This window comes from Mytilus galloprovincialis, chromosome 1 (assembly GCF_965363235.1).
Source record: "Mytilus galloprovincialis chromosome 1, xbMytGall1.hap1.1, whole genome shotgun sequence".
NCBI lineage: Eukaryota > Metazoa > Mollusca > Bivalvia > Mytilida > Mytilidae > Mytilus > Mytilus galloprovincialis.
In genome coordinates, this window is record NC_134838.1 from 62314884 (window position 1) to 62333649 (window position 18766).

General features: G+C 30.5%; 1 protein-coding gene across 2 annotated transcripts in view; it reads left to right on the top strand.

The window, feature by feature from the left end:
- Positions 1 to 18766, top strand: part of LOC143080684 (general transcription factor 3C polypeptide 1-like) — a 264959-nt gene that overhangs the window by 41728 nt on the left and 204465 nt on the right. For both annotated transcript variants that reach the window (XM_076256672.1, XM_076256681.1), the window contains exons 33-37: positions 880 to 938; positions 1324 to 1501; positions 2036 to 2704; positions 4176 to 4292; positions 5379 to 5441. In XM_076256672.1, the coding sequence (XP_076112787.1) occupies positions 880 to 938; positions 1324 to 1501; positions 2036 to 2704; positions 4176 to 4292; positions 5379 to 5441 (1086 nt within the window). The remainder of the gene's footprint in view (positions 1 to 879; positions 939 to 1323; positions 1502 to 2035; positions 2705 to 4175; positions 4293 to 5378; positions 5442 to 18766) is intronic.

The following is an 18766-nucleotide window of genomic DNA, read 5'->3' on the forward strand; positions in this document are numbered from 1 at the left end:
TGTATCCCAACAAAGCAATAGTGAACCTCTTGGGATTGTTAAAATACAGGGATGTAGTATGATTGGCAATGAGACAACTACCCACCAGAAATCAAATGAGTGGATGTAAGCCACTATTAGTCGCTGTACTGCCTTTAACAATGAGCAAAATCAATACTCTATAGTTAGCTATAACTTTTTTAAAAAGCTTTTATCACTGCTAATACTTTGGTAATTGGAAGATCATCATGGACTAGTTAGAGAAATGAAATCTTGATCTGGCACTCTAACAGATAAACGGAGATGTTGGGTGAATATTAACGTAACTGCAACTTAAGGACATATATTAAACCGAAGCGATATCTAAAGGTCAACATACAGTCTTTAATTATAGACATATGTCTTTACATTATGTCCATCTCTAAAGGGCTCTTCAAGTCTAAGAAAGTTTTAAATACATTTTACAAATTCCTGCATTCATTTGTCCTCTAAAACTGATCTTTCTTGCAGTATAATATTAAAGTGGACATAAAAAAAGACCAAAATAAAAGGACTCAACCAATTTTCAGATGAAAGAATGTGGAAAGGTGGGAAGGAAAGTTTTATTTTTGGCCATGGTCATTTATAATGTATGTCTATTTGATGTCTGCAAAGTTACTGAAACAAAATATGTCGGGTGGGTGGGGGTTGAATTCCTTTCCTATCTTCAGACAATAATTTTATGGATCAGGCCTAAAGATGCAGTAAAGTAATTTGGAAAAGATCATATTGAGTGGTAGAGGAACAATGCATTAGTTGTGTTCTTAATCTTAAGAGGTGTCCAACTGAAAAGATAATTCTGTAAATGCTTCAGCAAGATATAAGGGATATTAACTATTTTGACATTTACTTACATTTCAGAAAAATGCAGATGCCAAGGTCATTGATACAGGTGTTCAAGGAGTCAAACTGTCTCAAAAGTAAGTAAAATATGTTTATTATTGTGTATATCTACTGGATTGTGCAGACTGAATGAAGCAGTCTTTAAATGAAAAAAAATTGTGTTTAATTGGTTTATGTATGCATAAAATAAATCATCTTTCATTGGTTATACAAAAAACACATGATTAGCACACAATATTTGCAATAGTTTCATAGAGATTATAGAACATTAGTCCTGACAGTTCTACCTTTAAACAGTGTTAGACAGTTCTATCCTAAAACTTATTCTGACAGTTCATAGGGTAAATGTGTTCTTAGCTAAAACTGTTCTAGAACTGTTGAGAATAATTCTATCATAGATACAGAGATTAGAACTGACCCTATAAACTGTAGTCATTAGTTAAAATGTAATGTCTTTTCCAGGTACACATACAGATTTCAATCCCGTTTCCCATCCATTATATTTGAAGAAAGTGTAGAATGCCTTAACCAACTAATGGCATTCCAAAAGGCAGCAGGTCCAACTGGGAAATTGGAAATAAATGATTTGTCAAAGGGAGGCTACTGTGCATGTTATATTGGTTTATATGCTCTTGGAAAGGTAAACTAGGTGTTCAATTTTAGCAGCCAGGAGTAATCATTTGCCTGAAATTTATTCAGTAACAGTGTTTCTTTTCCCTTGCTTTAGTTTGTCACAACCAAAGTTACAAAACTTATACACAATGTTGATCACCACAAAACACAGATCAAGTTCAAAATCGGGTATGAATTATGCCCTTTATAAATGTAAAGATATGTCATTTCTGTTCTCCAACTTCAGTTTGCCTCAATCAAGTGTTATGAAACTTATAAACAATGCTTATAAACAAAGAATGTGAATTCTGCATCTGTATCTGAAAGTTGACTCATGCATATTTACAAGCAGGGGGGAATCTGTGGCTCAAAGACCAAAGACACATTCTTGATTTATTTCAAATTCTTGAAAGCTCCATATAGAAACAAATTGAATTTAAAATTTTGTTTATAAAGTTTGATAGGGATAACCTTTGTGAAAATATGTACTTGCATATTGAAAAATTTGCATGAATCATTAGCAAAAAATAAATGATTTATATAATTTTCTTTCATTTTTCAGTTAGTTTTCCAGACAAGAATTCCAAGGGACATTGTCATTTTAGACCCATCTCTGAAACAGCATTTTAATAGAGGACTATACCCAGTAGAGGATACTGATGATGAAACAGAACTAGGTGAGGACATGTCAGATTCATCCTCTATCACAGAATCATTGATCAGTAAGAGGAAAGCTGAAGCAGATAAAAAGGGTGGAACCAGTATAGGCAGTGTCAAGGCTGTAGATCTCATTTCTAGATGTTCAATAGGGAACCAGAGTATAATGGAGTATGAGGAAGCAGAAAAAAGGGAGATAACCACTGAGCGTAGTTCTCAAGCATCAAGGGCATTAATTACTATGAAAAGATCAAGGGATGAGGGTGCACATAAACTGAAAGTGTATAATGTTCAGGACAATTTTGTTATCAACAGATGTCTTCTAAGAATAGGATTAGATGTTTCTGGTGATAGGTCAAACCAGGAGTGTAGATTAGAACATATACCAGTAGAGGAAGCTAACAAGTCACATGACCTTCCCATCATTCCACCAAGTAGTATAAGTCACTCCAGACAAAGGAAAAAACTTAAGACGAAGAAACCAGAGGTTGATACAGGGTACCCTGATTTAACTTTATCACCAAGTAAAGTGTCTGAAGTCTTGAAAAGATTAACAAGGACTTTACCATTTCAAGTTAGTATATCAATCATACCACATCCATATTTTTATATAGGAAACATTAGAACAGACACCACTTCTGTGTTGACCAATTTTTTCTCTCGCTAAACAGAGTCAAAAAGTGAGACATATGTATGCTGTTTATGGCGGCAGCCTCTACAATATATTAGTTTGTGATTAGGTCTAGTTTATGGTGAACCACTACTGGTAAGTCAAAGATGATTGGCATGCAGTTGTATAAGCACTGGCATATCTCATTTCCATGGAAATTATTTGGCCCCGCCCCCTCAGTCATGGTCTATTGTCTTTGAAACTTGCTTAGTTTTCATGTATTAGTTTGTGATAAGGTCAGTTTATGGGTTACCAATAGTGATAAGTAAATGATATTTGGTATGCAGTTGTATAATCATTGGCATATCTCTATCCATGGAGATTGTTTGGCCCCACAACCTCAGTCATGGCCAATTGACTTTGAAACTTTTGCTTAAGTTTTCATGTATCAGTTTGTGGTAAGATTGGTTTATGGGGAACCATTAGTGGTAGGTCAATGATATTTGGTATGCAGTTGTATTAGCATTGGCACATCTCATTTTCATGGAGATTATTGTACCCTGACCCTCAGTTATTGTTTAATGACTTTGAAATTTTTGACATGTATTAGTTTGTGTTTAGGTTTGTTTAAAGGGAACTACTTAAGAAAAGTCAATGGTATTTGGTATGCAGTTGTATTAGCATTGACTTATCTCATTTCCATGGAGATTGTTTAGTCATGTACCTTCAGTCATGGTTCATTGACTTTGAATATTTGCAAAACTTATGTTATAGTGTTGCTATTTTAATTTCAACATTTGCATACCGAAATTACAAAAAAGCAAGACAGTTTATTATACAGACGGTAAGTTCTATTCATATTATAAAAAAAGTCAATTCAAATATATCAGGTGACTAATAAAGAAGCAGGATCTTCGTATCCTCTGGACCACAGTTTTTTTTTCCATGGCTTTTTCAGTTTCTCATAGACATGTGTCAAGATAATGTTTTATGAAAAATTGAAATATTGACCATAGTGGAAAAAAAAAGAAGGAGAATAGAAAGTATTTACGGTTCCAAATACGGTTCCTTTCAACTTGTAACACATTAAAATTATCTGGCTTTTTTTTTAGACTGAATTTCAATTTTGCTTCCATAACTGCTTATTTTTATTTTTGTATCAAGCCAGTTTGAAAATGAGTGTCCATTGAAATTTTAGAGTCCTTATTACTATGGTTACACACTCTCATGAACCATTGAATACAGAACAACCTTTAATTTGACTGATTTTTCATTAACCGGGAAAAAAATCCAGATTCAGATTTTTCATTAATGGAACAAATTTCATGCCTAGAAAAATCGAAATAGTACAATGAAAATGCAAAGTCTTTTTGTAACTGCCAGTAAATAATTTACCATGTGATCATAGATATGATTCTCGTTCTTATTATTTTAGTTGGATATTAATTCAGAATGGGAAAGTTTTGACCCTCTTCATAGACAGAATTTAAAACAAGTTTATGAGACTGTTGATAAACATGATGAGATAGGTATTACAGTGTATGACCTCAAGGTTAGTATTTCATAGCTCTAGTGGTCATGGATTAGGGAAGTATAATCCAAAAAAAAATTGTAAAACATAATGAAAAAAAGATGATGAATATACACTACAAACCAAAGAACAGCCATGAAAAGAACTATAAGAAACCCATTACCATTCAACAAGGAGAAAAATCCTTAATGCAAAGTAAGCTTCAAAAGGCTAGCAGCAGATAAAAATGTGAAAATACCAAAAAACAAGGATAAAAACAACTTAAGGCCTTCAACAATGAGCAAACCTCTACTGTTAATCAATGTTTAAAAGGCTATGGCATGTTTAAAGGTAAAACAATTTTAACAGAGAAGACAACTGCCTGATAAATGATTTTTACCTGATTAGAGATCAGTTTGTATTTTATAACCCTTATTAGGGACAGATAGGAATTGACATCTACTATTCCTGGTATACAGAAGCTAAGAAAGTGTGAGATATTAAATAATCCCTAGTAAGCTAGAAATCATTTAATTAATATTATTACAGTATGGTTCAAAGACATGGTCTTTGTTTCCATTTCAGTACCAATTTAATTCTGGGTTCGAAAAAAATAATATTGAGCCAGTTTTAAAGTTTGGGCTAGGGAAGACTTCAAAAGATAGCCTAAACTTCCATATTTTCTCTCTTATTATGTGAAAATGCCTAACCCACATTTCTGTCTGCTTCAATCATACAGATGCTTCAAGCTGGAACATTTTTTTGAGTCATTTTAAAAAATTAGTTAAATCGCAGCATGATTCCAGTACACAATATCTGTTTTTTTTTATGCCCCATTGTTCGGCATTATGTTTTTCTGTCTGTGTCTGTGTCTGTTTGTTCGTCTGTCTGTTCGTCCGTCGTACCGTTCATCCATCTGTTAAAGTTATTGGTCAAGGTAGTTTTTGATAAAGTTGAAGTCCAATCCACTTGAAACTTAGTTCACATGTTCCCTATGATATGATCGTTCTAATTTAATGCCAAATTAGAGTTTTGACTCCAATTTCATGGTACACTGAACATAGAAAATGATAGTGTGAGTTGGGCATACGTGTACTATGGACATTTTCTGGTTTATTTTACTTTCAGAAAGCGTTTAATTACAGTGACCTGTTGTCTCCATGTCTTAAATGTTTAGAGGAGAGAAATATGGTAAGTTATTTGTTTATCATGTTGTATTTTATCAATGTGATTAAATATGATAAATACAATGGTGTTTCACAACCTTAGATTTCAAATTCACTTGTGTTGAATTTAAAAAAGTTTTAAAATAGTCTGACTGTTGTGTTAATATATTTACACTGTTTGACTGTTGTGTTAATATATTTACACTGTTTGATAAAGTTTAAATGAGTGTATTACTTCCAGGTAGAAGTTTTTAACTCAACAATTTTGACAGGAAAATACTCAATCTTATGGTTTTTCTTTTGTGTTGTTTTACTGGTGTGATATACAAAAGGCCAGTCAGTTATTTATTATAAAACTGATTACGTCATTTAGTCAAAAGTAAAACCATAAAGAGTATATTCGTGTATTGTTGAACAGCTGTGTCTAGAATTTTAAAAAGATACTTTATCCTTAGTATTCTAAGATAAATTAACTTATATTTAGAATATGTTTGTATTTTTCAAAGTAAGAGATAAAAGAAGCTTGCTGCAAATAAATCACAAGATGTGTCCAGTATTTTTAAAATTCACTTTATCCTTTTGGTGCTCTGACACATAATTTATGTTATATTTAAGATATTTTTGGAATAAGATTGTTTCAAATGTATGACCCAGCAGTCAATCTGTTTAAATACAGATATTTATAAGATTAGAGTATTTAGCAGTGTAAATTAACTGTCTAGGATAAACAATTCCTCATTTTATTTCAATATTTTTCACAAATTCTTATAATGTAACCAATGTTCATACAAAAAAATAAGATATAAGAAAACACTTTTGTAGTATTGAGTTATTCCCCTTTTGTCTAGAACTTGTGATATTTGATCCATTGATCAAATTTATTACTATAAATGGTAATAGTAGTTTTTTATACCACCTATAAGCAGGTAACCAGTTTTAGACATATCCATAAATAAAGTACTTTATACACCAAATAATTACAAAAATTATTTTGATTCTCCATCTATTACTGATATATTTATTTCATTGCTTAGAATAATAAATGTATCATACTAGCCAGATAGAATTTTTTTTAAATTCATACCTAAAGTGGGATGTATTGAGAAATGATATCAGTTATTTAGTTGAAGATCAATTGCTCATACATCTTCTCAGAATTGATATTTAAAGTAAATACATGTATATTTTTTTGGAATTGTTTGATCAGATTTTTATAAAGGTATAATTTATCTTTTTAGATTTTTCGCTTCATCATAAAAGTGTGTATGCCTTTTTTACCATCAAATAGGTTATGCAAGTTTTAATTTGCTGTCCTACAATAGTTTCAAGGATTCCAATTAGGATTAAAATCATTTCAGTCGTCTGGATATATCAGATCTGATTAATTTCCATAGAAAACAAATTGTACCAGGAAGAAGTCATAAAAGTAGGATACAAAATATATATATGATGTGTAACTGATATCAACGTTGATCAGGGTTGATCACTTTTGGAGGAAATTTTACCATAAAAATGTAATTTCCAATGTTATAATCAAGTTTGTTAAAGAGTTTTAATTATTGCCTGTCATTGAAATAAAAACTAAAGAGAATTCACAAGTATAGAATATATCAATGCTCTGAAAAACCTTGACTCCAAAAGCATTAAGTCAGTATAAAAAACTATTTCTGTCAAAGACAAGTCCAAACTATTGTCTGGAATCTCTTTTAATCTTTAAAGGTATAAAATCATCGCTGTCTCTTAATATCTGTACTGAAAAACCTTTTGAATTTAAAAAAATATGAAAATTTCTGATTATCTACTTTTGCCCTAAAAGAATGGTCAAAATTATTGTTACAAATCTTTTATAATGGATGAGCTTTATCTATGAAAATGCCTTTTAATATCTATACTGAGAAATAATGATTTAAAAAAAAGTATAATTTCAGTATAAACAAATATATTTTTTCTAAAGACAAGTCAAAATTATTGCCAGGAATCTGTTTCAAAGGATTGCCTTCATCTGTATAGATATAAAATCATTACTGTGTTTTAATCCCTTCGGTATGACGGTATTATATTGAAAAGAATGAGTTCCCTCTAGATAAATAGGTTCATTGTGATGTCCTTGAAAATTCAATAAGCTTACTTATTTCATTAGTTTATCATTGTTTCAATATAATTTGTGCTTTTGTCCTCAAATATTTGAGATGACTGCAAATCTTTTAACAGGGAAGTAAAGATAAGTTCTTGATTAACATATCTACTCTGATTTGAAGCGACAATTTTTTTTTTATCACCTTGTAAACTTTAAGAAATCATGCTACTTAAAAACTAAATAGATTAAAGTGTTGGATAAAGTTTGATGACACAGCAACCCAGCAACATAATAAAACAAAAGAAATGGAATCTATGGGTCAACATTAGGTCTTCAATTTTAGCCAATTCATGCCAATGCCTAAGTCACTCAAGAAAAACATATATTGAATTAAGTGTAATACTGATCCATGATATTGTCCTTTCAAAGTTTTAGAAACTTACCAAGATATCATTAGGTCAAACTTGATTGATTGATTAACTGAATGGTAATAAACACAATTTTTGGCACTTGTGGGCTGGATGTCAGTTTGTATTAGTGGAAGAAGCTTAAGTGCCTGGAGAGAACCATAGACCTTCAGTAGGAAAACTGACAATCCTAGTCAATTTAGATTGCCCAACAGACCTGTGACCAGTGGAGCAAAAACACATTACCTCATTGTTGACCAGCTAGTAGTTCAACTACTTAGACCACTCGTCCACTAAAGACCCTGGTCAAACTTGAAACCTGAGGATCAAATGTCAGGTCCAATATAATGAAATTTCATTTCACAATATTGGATCTACTAAAAGGGCAGTGCTTTGATATAGAATATCATTGTTCAGCAGAAAATTCCTGAATGGAAAATAATAATATCAAGAAACAACAACACCCACACTGAGACAGTTCCTGACATGAATCAGGCACATTGACCTGTCACATATTTAAACGATTACATGTTAGTATTATTTACACTGATGATTCTTTATAACAGATATCATTCATGTGTTACCAATTTTCCTGTAAGTTGTCAATTCTATTTATATCATTATGGAAGCTTCAACAATTCATTCGCCACAAAAAACTTCCAACTTCCGGAAAGAGAACAAATAAGAATGTTGTGATGAAGTCATAGTATAACAAAAGACATGATATCTGGAACGATGCTCTCTGAGTTATAAATCTGATTAAGTTTCTACGTGATGTTTTTAATAGAATACTTAGGAGAATGGTTTGATATTTCTGAACTCATGTACGATTGTCTGTGAAACATTGAAAGGTTTCTTAGTGGGAAGACAATAGAGACAGATAATGGTCCTACTTTCTACTGTAATAACCATCCCTTAATGAAGTAGCATGAACCAAATTGACCAATTATGTTTCGTTCATTTTTTTTTTTACATATTTGTAAAGGTCAAAAATCAATTTTATTTTGATAAATATGGTAAGAGTGATATGTATTTTTTATATGACCGCCAAATTTTTTGCAGTCGTATATTGTTATCACGTCGTCATTGCTGGTTAAAATGGATAAACAGATAATCTGTTTGTTTTTGTACATTTTTAATGTCAGTTATATCAGTATCCTGACTAAAATAGAAAAGAATGTTGAAAATTAGAAATAAAATTTCAACTTGCAAAATTATATTTCGACCGTGTTTTTTTTTCACACTCTTAAAAGCACACGATAGTTTAGTTTGGTCCTTTATATAAAATTATTTTGGACTTAAAATGTGTCTTCCTGTATTAGAGATGAAATATATTTTGAATTTGTCAGTCCTTGTGCCTTATCTCTAATTATGTATAGCATCTTTCTGAAATTTCAACTTAAGGTAGTAAACAGTAATTAATACCCTCCATTTAATTTGTACTGGTTAGTTCATCTGGCCCATTACATTTTCCCTAAAGCCTAATTTAAGCATATGAATGTTTCTTAGTCAGAAGGTTCTTGAGGGTTTTTGGTTCATTAGTTAATGACTTAAATTGCCAAAATATGGCTTTATGAGTGCTACTTATATTTTACCAATATTGTGATGAAGGTAAAGAAATTTTCATTTAAAATCTTAAATTGATTTCATGGAGAGATTTGTTTAACATGCAATTTCTTAATTTAAGAATAGAAAGTAAATAGATATTCAAAGTCTGTGACAGAAAAGAAAAAAACATGCAATTTCTTAATTTAAGAATAGAAAGTAAATAGATAATCAAAGTCTGTGACAGAAAAGAAAAAACACTGCCAAATTGTCTGTGTATTATTTATTTTGTCTTTATCAGTCTGGAAATATACATCATGTTGTTAATCCTATGTTAAGCAATCTCATTTATCTCAAAATCAAATTCTAATCTGTTGATGCACTTTTCGATGTAAAAGTACATTAAAGATTTTGAAATAATTTATTGTGTGTAACATGCTGCTAATTGCCACCTAAAAGAAATTTGTTTTCTTCAATTCACATTAAGTTTTGTATCCATACAATTTTATTAATTTTTAATTCCAACAAACAGATTGCAGCTGAACAATAAGGTTATTTTTTTGTCCTGGAATTCAATTAAATTTTTTTACATATTGAAAATGTCAACCTCGCCTTTCATATAATAATTCAACTTTTTTGATACTGCAATTTATTGGGGAAATAACCTAAAGCTGTTGAATCACACTATTATAAATCATAGATTTGCTTTTTTTTTTTATTATGGTAGAAAAAGTCACAATTTGATTGTAAAATGTACAAAAAATAACAAAAACATATTAATAATTTTGAATTGATATTTAATTTTATTACCAAAGAGTTAAAGAAAAAAACATTGTGGGAGGGAAAACAAAGCAGCACTTTTTTTGTTCAATATTAATTCTGTGAAAATGTTATTCTTACAATTATAAATGTGATGAAGATGTTTTTTTTTCAAATTAACCTTTCATTAATAACCCTAAGTTAAATTGATTCTTGTTGCTTTTCTAAGATTAAACTCATTTTTACTGTTAGTCTTTATGAAGAAACATTTCTTTTTCACATTTAATATCTATTTGAACTTTAGTGAAATGCCATTAATTTACCGCAATGTATCCTTTGGTAGAAGTTTTCATGTAGAACACAAATATTCTGAGATTGTAATCGATGTAAATTCAGAAGAAGAAAGGTTACAAGGAGGATATGGTCAATTTCAATCTGAAAATTATAAAGAATGATTTCTCTCAAGGGTAACATTATTAGATATCAAACTTGATAATTTAAAGAAAAAACATCAGTTTGTCTTGATTATATAAATTCTCCATAGTCCTATTATTATTGCCGGAAGAAGAATACCTCTATCAGCGAAATTCCTCTAAAGGACACTGTCGTGACAAAATCTTTTTTTTTAAGTAATAAAACTGGTTTGAAATAATCTAAGTTTCTCAGTTTATTCTTGAAGGTCTACAACCTATTTCGGTTAACTACTGCATGGCTGTATTAAGTTATAAAAATCAGAGAGTGAAGGGAAATGTACTTTTGGTATTTGATGGATTTTTCATGCATGCTACTGATTTTAATCATCATTAACTTTACTTATTTACTGTACTCAGAGGCGGATTTAGGGGGATGGGCCCAGGGGGCTTTTTGATTATATAGGGAATCACTGAAGTTTGACGGGAGTGGGCCCCTTCTTAGGCAGCCAGTGGGCCCTCTCTTATGAAAATTTCTAGATCCTCCACTGGTACTGGATGCCATTGAACAAGGAAAATCTCTTGAAAATTGAGATGTTAGGGAATTTTTTGTAATGCCTGCAGATCTGGAGGTGTTTTTTGAAATATTGGCTAACAAACATGTACTGTAAATCATTTACAGTACAAATATACTAACTTATTTCAATGGTCTGACGTTTTAGGAATTTGAGTTTGAATTTTATTTTGTAATCAGCATCTGTCATTTTGGTTATTAAATGCTTTTTTTCCAATTGAACACAATATATGTGATGAATTTCTCAGTTTGGCCATAAAAACTACATTTTTAAACTGTGAATTATTGCCAGTGTATGTCCCTAATACCAAATGGAATTCCAAGCAATGCATTTTCTATTATAAGGCTGCAGGTTGAACATTCATGTCTAATGACTTATATTGCTTTTAATCATGTAAATCCTAATATAAATATAAATATTATATATCATAATTGGACATCTTTATGGCTATTACTATTTTAAAATTTTTTGAAATTTGATTTACATAAGGAATAGTTTAAGGTATTATACTAGATTATTCTAGAATCATGTGCTTCGTAAAAGTTGTAGGTGGTTAATGTTTGTAGTCATAGTGTAGGCATCTAATGGCTTCAGTACATAGGATCAGAAAACGTGACAAAAAATAGATGAAGTAAAATTGTCAGTTAGGGACCAAGTGGATTAGAAAGTTAACATTTAGATTATTTCGATTTTAAACAGAACTAGATGATGTCATCTGTCAGCTATTTAAATGTCTTTAAAAAATGCAATAAAATTGACAAAGGAAACAGGGAATTTTGTCAAAGTGACAACAACCTGACCATTAAGAGCAGAAAACAGCCAAGGGCCACCAATGGGACTTCAACACAGATAATATCCAGCACCTTTAAGTAGGAAGAGAGTCTGGAATAGCAAAATTTAAAAAAAAAAAAACCTTTATAAATTTTGCTAATAACAAGCTATTATTTGAACTTGGAACTATTTTTAATTATGCAATTTGCTTGATTTTTTGTTATTGAAATTTTTAATAAATTCCATGTTTATTCTGTACTGAAATGTTCTGTGCTGCGCACAACACTTTCTATTACAAAGAAAATAGTATATTTTCAATAGAATGTACTGTGCCATGCACAACACTATCTAACCAAAATACATTGTATGGAAAGTGTTATTAACTGCTCAAAAGATTATAATACCAAATAAACATGGAATTTATTAAAAATTTTAAACACAAGAAATTATGCAAATTCCATAATTGAAAATAATTCCAAGTTCAAATACTAGCCTGTTTAATGATCTTTAACTAAATAGTGGAAGAACATAGAAGTTGAGTCACATTAATACTATACAGCTACAAGAATGATAATAAAAAAAATATAGAAATGCCATTAGAAAATTAATTTGGAATAATAATCACAAAGAAAAAAAAGAGTTCATAAGTGAATAGCATAACATCCTACAAGATTTCAAAATAAAACTTTTACCCTACCTACCATTAAAAAATATTAAACATAGGTGTATCTAACTCTGTCAAGATTAGTTTAATAATTTTGGATATTTAAGCACCAGTTTGATAATGATGTAAATAATACTATAATGTCTGAAATTAGAATAATTTTCTTGTAGACAAAATGTAAACAAGAATGATGAGAAGGTGTTTATACAACAATAAAAATTTGGTGATGAATCAGTCAACAGATCAGAAATGTCCTCTTTTTGGCTTCTGCAAAAAATTAAGTGGGTGGACATTAAACTGAAAATAATATTTTGATGCAGAGATTTAATGAAGTTGTGAAATCGAGTGAAATAAAATGATCAAATGTACAAAGTTATTTATATGTAGTAAGAAAAGACATACATATGATTCATTTATCAAGATAAAATATAATTTATAAGCATTACTGAAGGAATTTTTTTGAATATATCTAGTTTTACTTATATTTTGTCAATAACTTTTATATAACAAAGCCAAAAAAAATATCTTTCCCAATTATTTTTAGAAGATAATAAATGACGGAGATTGTCTAGCAGGCATTATTATATTTATTATATTACTTTTTTCTCGTAGTAAACAGAAAAAATGGCTCCATAAAAACTTAAGAGAGCAATGACTTTATATGATAAATCAAATCATATTTTTATATATAGTTGGTCAAAAAAAGAAATTACTTGTTTCCTGCTTACTAGCTGAAAAAATAGGGTTGGTATCTAGGTTATATTAGTTTTAAACCTACCCAAGAGTCAAGACATCTCTTTTATTCAGTGGCATTTGTTGCTTTTTAAATTAAAAACCTATTGTGACCACAGGAAGAACATTTTTAAAGCAATATAATATTCAAAAGTTTGTCTTTGCTCATCTTAACAGCAACCTTTTTTTCAGCATTTTTAGTAAAACAGTTTTTTCTTTCTCAATTGTTCCATCAAATTTAAAAAATCATCTTATCTAATTTTTGAATTTATTTTTCTAAAATATTAAATAAGATTTTTTGAAGACACTTCATCAGATATTTGACACATAGTTTAGTGAACTGTTTGATTCTTTAATTCATAGACACTGCCTTACAGATATTTGCATGAACTGCTTGATTTTTAGATAAAATTAGTAACAAACTAACATGGTGAAATTTATATGCTCATTTTTATCTCGCTTTTATCTAGAAAGTTACCAGTCTGCAAGCAGATGTAAAATAATGTGTACCAAGAATTTTATAGTGTGAACAAAGTTATACCTTTGAACATACAGCTAATTCTGTTACTTTTGAAAATCTATGCATAATCCTTTTATGTCTTTATTTCTTCTTTCTTTGGATATTATCATAGAAAATATAGACCTAGTTAAAGAAAATAAAAGTTCATTCACACGCTGTTATTGCATGCAAGCTTCTTTCAATCTTAAAAAATCTAATTACAAAACAGTCTTATCTAATAAAACATTAATTGACAAAAAGGTCATCAGAGAGATTTATATTGTATCACAGTGATTGAAGTTTTGAAATTATGACATAGAATGAGTCCCTTTGTGCGAAGATGTTTGCTATTTTTGTTTGATGATGCTGACGAGCTAATTACCTAATTAAACTGAAGTGGCTTTGATGGTCAAATGGGGAATCATATCTACTTGACCTGGCTGCAACAAAAGAAGAGTTACGTCCATAAAAAGAAAAGTATGTATGAACAATTAAAGAGTCTATACTACTTTATGGTAGATAAGAAGTACCACTAAAACAGAATGAAACAAAACATGATAAAGTTGACTGCTCTTACTGCTAGAAGAGTTATCATTTTGATTTAAACCTTTAACTCTCTAAGTGGTTTAATGGTACTTTACCATACATAGTTGTGGTCACATCAATTTAAAACTTAGTATACAAATTAATTTTGATGAAAACTTTTTAAATTATATACAAGAGGGACGAAAGATACCAAAGGGACAGTCAAACTCATAAATCCAAAACAACTGACAACGCCATGGCTAAAAACGAAAAAGACAAACAAACAACAGCACACACGACACAACATAGAAAACCAAAGAATAAACAACACGAACCCATTAACAGATTTTTCCGAATTGCATGGTAATAACTGAACATGATTTTTGAAAGTGTGGAATTAGAACTTTAAGGTTATAGTTTTTGGATAAGGTAGCTTACCATAAGTTATGGTCAGATCAACTTTAAAACTTAGTACATAGGTTAAGTTTGAGAGAACTTTAAGAGAGAGCCGAAAGATACCAATGAAATAGCTGAACTCGTCAATTGAAAACAAACTGACAACACCAGGGCAATAAAAAAGAAAAAATAACCAAAAACAAACAACTGTAATAAAAACACAACATAGATAGCTTAAAGCTAAGCAACTCTAATCAAAACAAAAACTGGGTGTGATCACAGGTGCTTGAAAATTTTATGCTGCATTGCCCATATTTCACCGTTCACAGTACACATGGACACATGATAGTACAAAAGCAGCATGGTTCTCAGCGGACACATATTCTTGTATATTTGTGTTATCATTATGTATGTAGATTTAATTTCAATCCTTGCATGCAGATATATTCTTAATTTAATTATCCTCTTTCATTTTAGCATCAGTTGTATATTGTGTCCTTAACACACATGTTGCCATCTGTAAAAACAGAGTTACAAAAAACGGTAAGTTTATCACAGTTTATATTGATAACATTCAAATCCAAATCTCAATTAAAGTCAGGTTCACCTTCTGTAGTGTGAACTTTCTTCACCAAACATGATGCATCCACTATCCAAAGATCATTCCTGTAGGATTTAGGAGATAACTGTATTGTATTTTAAGCTCCGACGGCATCAATTGGGGATTTGATGGTCGCAAATAAAGTTTACTGGCGACGCGTTAGCGGAGACAGTAAACGGGTATTTGCGACCATCAAATCCCAAATTGATGCCGTCGGAGCTTAAAATACAATATTGTTATCTCCATTCTAATGAAACTGACAGAAAACAACGTTAAAACATGTATTTAAAATATGTCATATGCCGTCTGCGCTTACGCGTACGTCCCATAGCATCAATTGTCAATTGATGCCATGTAAGAAAGTGACGTTATCCAATCAAAATGAACGTTACAAACGTTGTTGCATTAGAATTGCTATTTCTAAATTCGATCACAATGACACACACAAGTATTAATGATCAAACTGACAAACTATAAATCCCCTTCATTACTTCAAAAAGCTGCCTACACAGTCCATTTGCTCACCTAAGTATGATCTATGGTCCAACAGTGTAAGACTTAGCCACATCCATTATCATTATTAGTAAATGTAATGCAGCTTATATTACATCACATATGTCGGTAAATACCTTTTTTCATACCTATATTAAGTTCTTATATATTAAAATGTCTGTGAAGTTCCATGAGCTATTTTTAAAGAACATCGAACTGAATGCATGCTATCATTTAGACTAACATTGAAACTTTTTTCCATGTTTATAGTGGGCTTATTAAACGGGTTGTTCATGACTGTTGAATTGTTACATTGTATAAGTTCAGTTTCTTGAATTTAATTCTAGAATTCTGTAAACATATTCTTCCTGTTGATTATTGTAACAGTAAAATATTAATTTCCAACTTTTGACTTTTCTGGTTGCTACAAGATAGGAACTCTAAAATACTGCTGTACGGAATACTTAAGAGTTTGGCTATATCTTAGTTACTTGATTGTTAGCAATTCAAGATGACATGTTGATTTCTGTTGACTTGACACTTTTAAGGTGCTTTGTAATATTTTTCTTAGATTATTTTAGCATATTGAATTTTTAAAGACTGCCATATAAGTTGGAAGTTTGGTGTAATAAAACCTCAATGTATCAGGACTACTTTAGAGTTAAGTGCAATGTGAAGTAACAAGCTCAAGTAGATTATTCATCTGTTGTTTGCTGGAGAAATTGTGACGAAATGCAGGACATAGGTATGCTACATAGATGGCATTTATAGCTGGTAGAAGGGCTGTTTAATCCATATGTTTTACAATATATGGATAGGTCACATGTCATTGACAGTTTTTTCATGGTTTAACATGACCCCATAAAAAGCTGTATTGGTTATTTTATATTGTTTTATGATTAAAAGACAACTACATTTGTTAATAGAATTTACCATTGGGACATATAAATATTCATAGTGATGTTAAACAGACAATACAATGGCCAAAAGGGAAAATGATGAAAAGACAAACAATTAACTTTCCACAAAACAATACATATTTATAACTGAGCAACATGAAACACAACCAACTTGGGGAGGATATCATGTGCTCAGGAAGTGTAAAAAGGAACTGCTCCACATGAGGCACCATTGATGTTGCTGAGTGCAAGTTAACATTTTGGATAAGTCAAGATCAACACTTATATTCAAGTCACAGAAGAGATATAGGAAAATGTTGAAACAGTTTTGGCAAAACTATGGCTGGAAAAAACACTTTTTCAAATCAAATTTGTGAAAAAGATAAATCACCACCTCCTCCTCCCTCACTCCTCCTTCATGTTGTTTTGTTTATCCTAGCATAAGCAAGTTTTGATACATTAAAGTAAGATGAATGCATTTTACAGTATTGTTTACAGTTGCTTGTGGCCATTTAAAGAGTCCTTGATATTTGAAGGTGATGATTATTTTTTCAGTGGAGTGATTATATTAACTAGATAATGGGCATCTTAACATTTTCATTGATGATTTAAGTGAGTAGGATACAGCTGAAACAGATTCTTGACAACGCCTGAAACATAAATTGTTCAATTGATAATATGAAATATGGTAGACATTCATTTAAAAAGATGTATATGCCCAGTGGTAAACAAAATTTAATAAGAAAATGACTGACAATATTCGTAGGAGGATTGTAATAATGTTAATTTATGACTTCATTGGTTAATCTTACTTTAAATTAACCTTTAAAAGCATTCTATACACAGAATTCACCAGTTTTCTTAGAAACCCATTATTTCAAAATTTTATTTGTATTTTTATAACTAAATACATGTTAGTATTTTGTTGGTTTATAAATCTCCATGCCTTACTGACTTGAGTGTTAGTAGCTTTTCCTTATAAGTTGTTTTCTGTTTTGTATTGCCCTGGGGATTCACAACAATTTGACATTCTTTGTAATATGTGTGCTTTTATTTCTCTTATTTATCTCAAGTTTCTTTCAACCTTTGACAGATCACTAAAACAGTGTGGGGTTTTTGATCATGGTTGAAGGCCAAACATTCCACTTTAGTTGTTTACATTATTGTAATGTTGGTCTTTTGTGGATATTTGTCTCATTGGCAGCTATACTACATGTCCTTATTATTATTTGCCAATTGTTTATAGTGAAAATTAAACATAATTTTCAGTACTTTTAAAATTGACAAATTACATGTAATTAGACTATGTGATTTTGTAGGAAGAGAGTGCTATTTTATGAAGACATATTTAGAAAAAGCAGTTTTTTGTACATTTTTTCTGTCAGCTTTGCCAAGAAGCTTAGTGGTTACCAGTCATTACTGTTATTTCCTGTCTAGCACATCAGTTTCATTATATAAAGAGATGTCTACATATTTGGGAACAGTCTGATGACTGACTTTAATCGGTTGTAAATGACTTGATTGTAATCAGTATTGACAACACATTGCCATATTTCATAGGATTTTGTTCCATAAATGGCAGCAGAAGTAGGCTTAACTCAAAGGTTAGCTTAACTCCTGGATTCTCTGACATTATCAAATGATCAAGAAAAATGTGAAAAAAGTTTTGTCGGTTGACAGCAGTATAAGATTTCCTTGTACTTTCATATTTAAGTACATTTGATTTCCTTGTACTTTCCTGTTTAAGTAATTTCCATGGATTTTGACTAAATTATTTTGCAGCTTATTAATAATTGAAATGAGGGTATTATAGAAATGTAGATTTTATGCTAATAATATCCACTGTTGTGCACTTTTAGGATTGAAATTGAATTCTTCATCAACAATGAATGTGGGTGTCTTTGTAATTTCCTCTAGTTTTAAATAAGAATTATCTGTATTTAAAGTTTATTATTATATTGTTTTTCATTTAAATATGTTTAGAATTTATTAGCACAG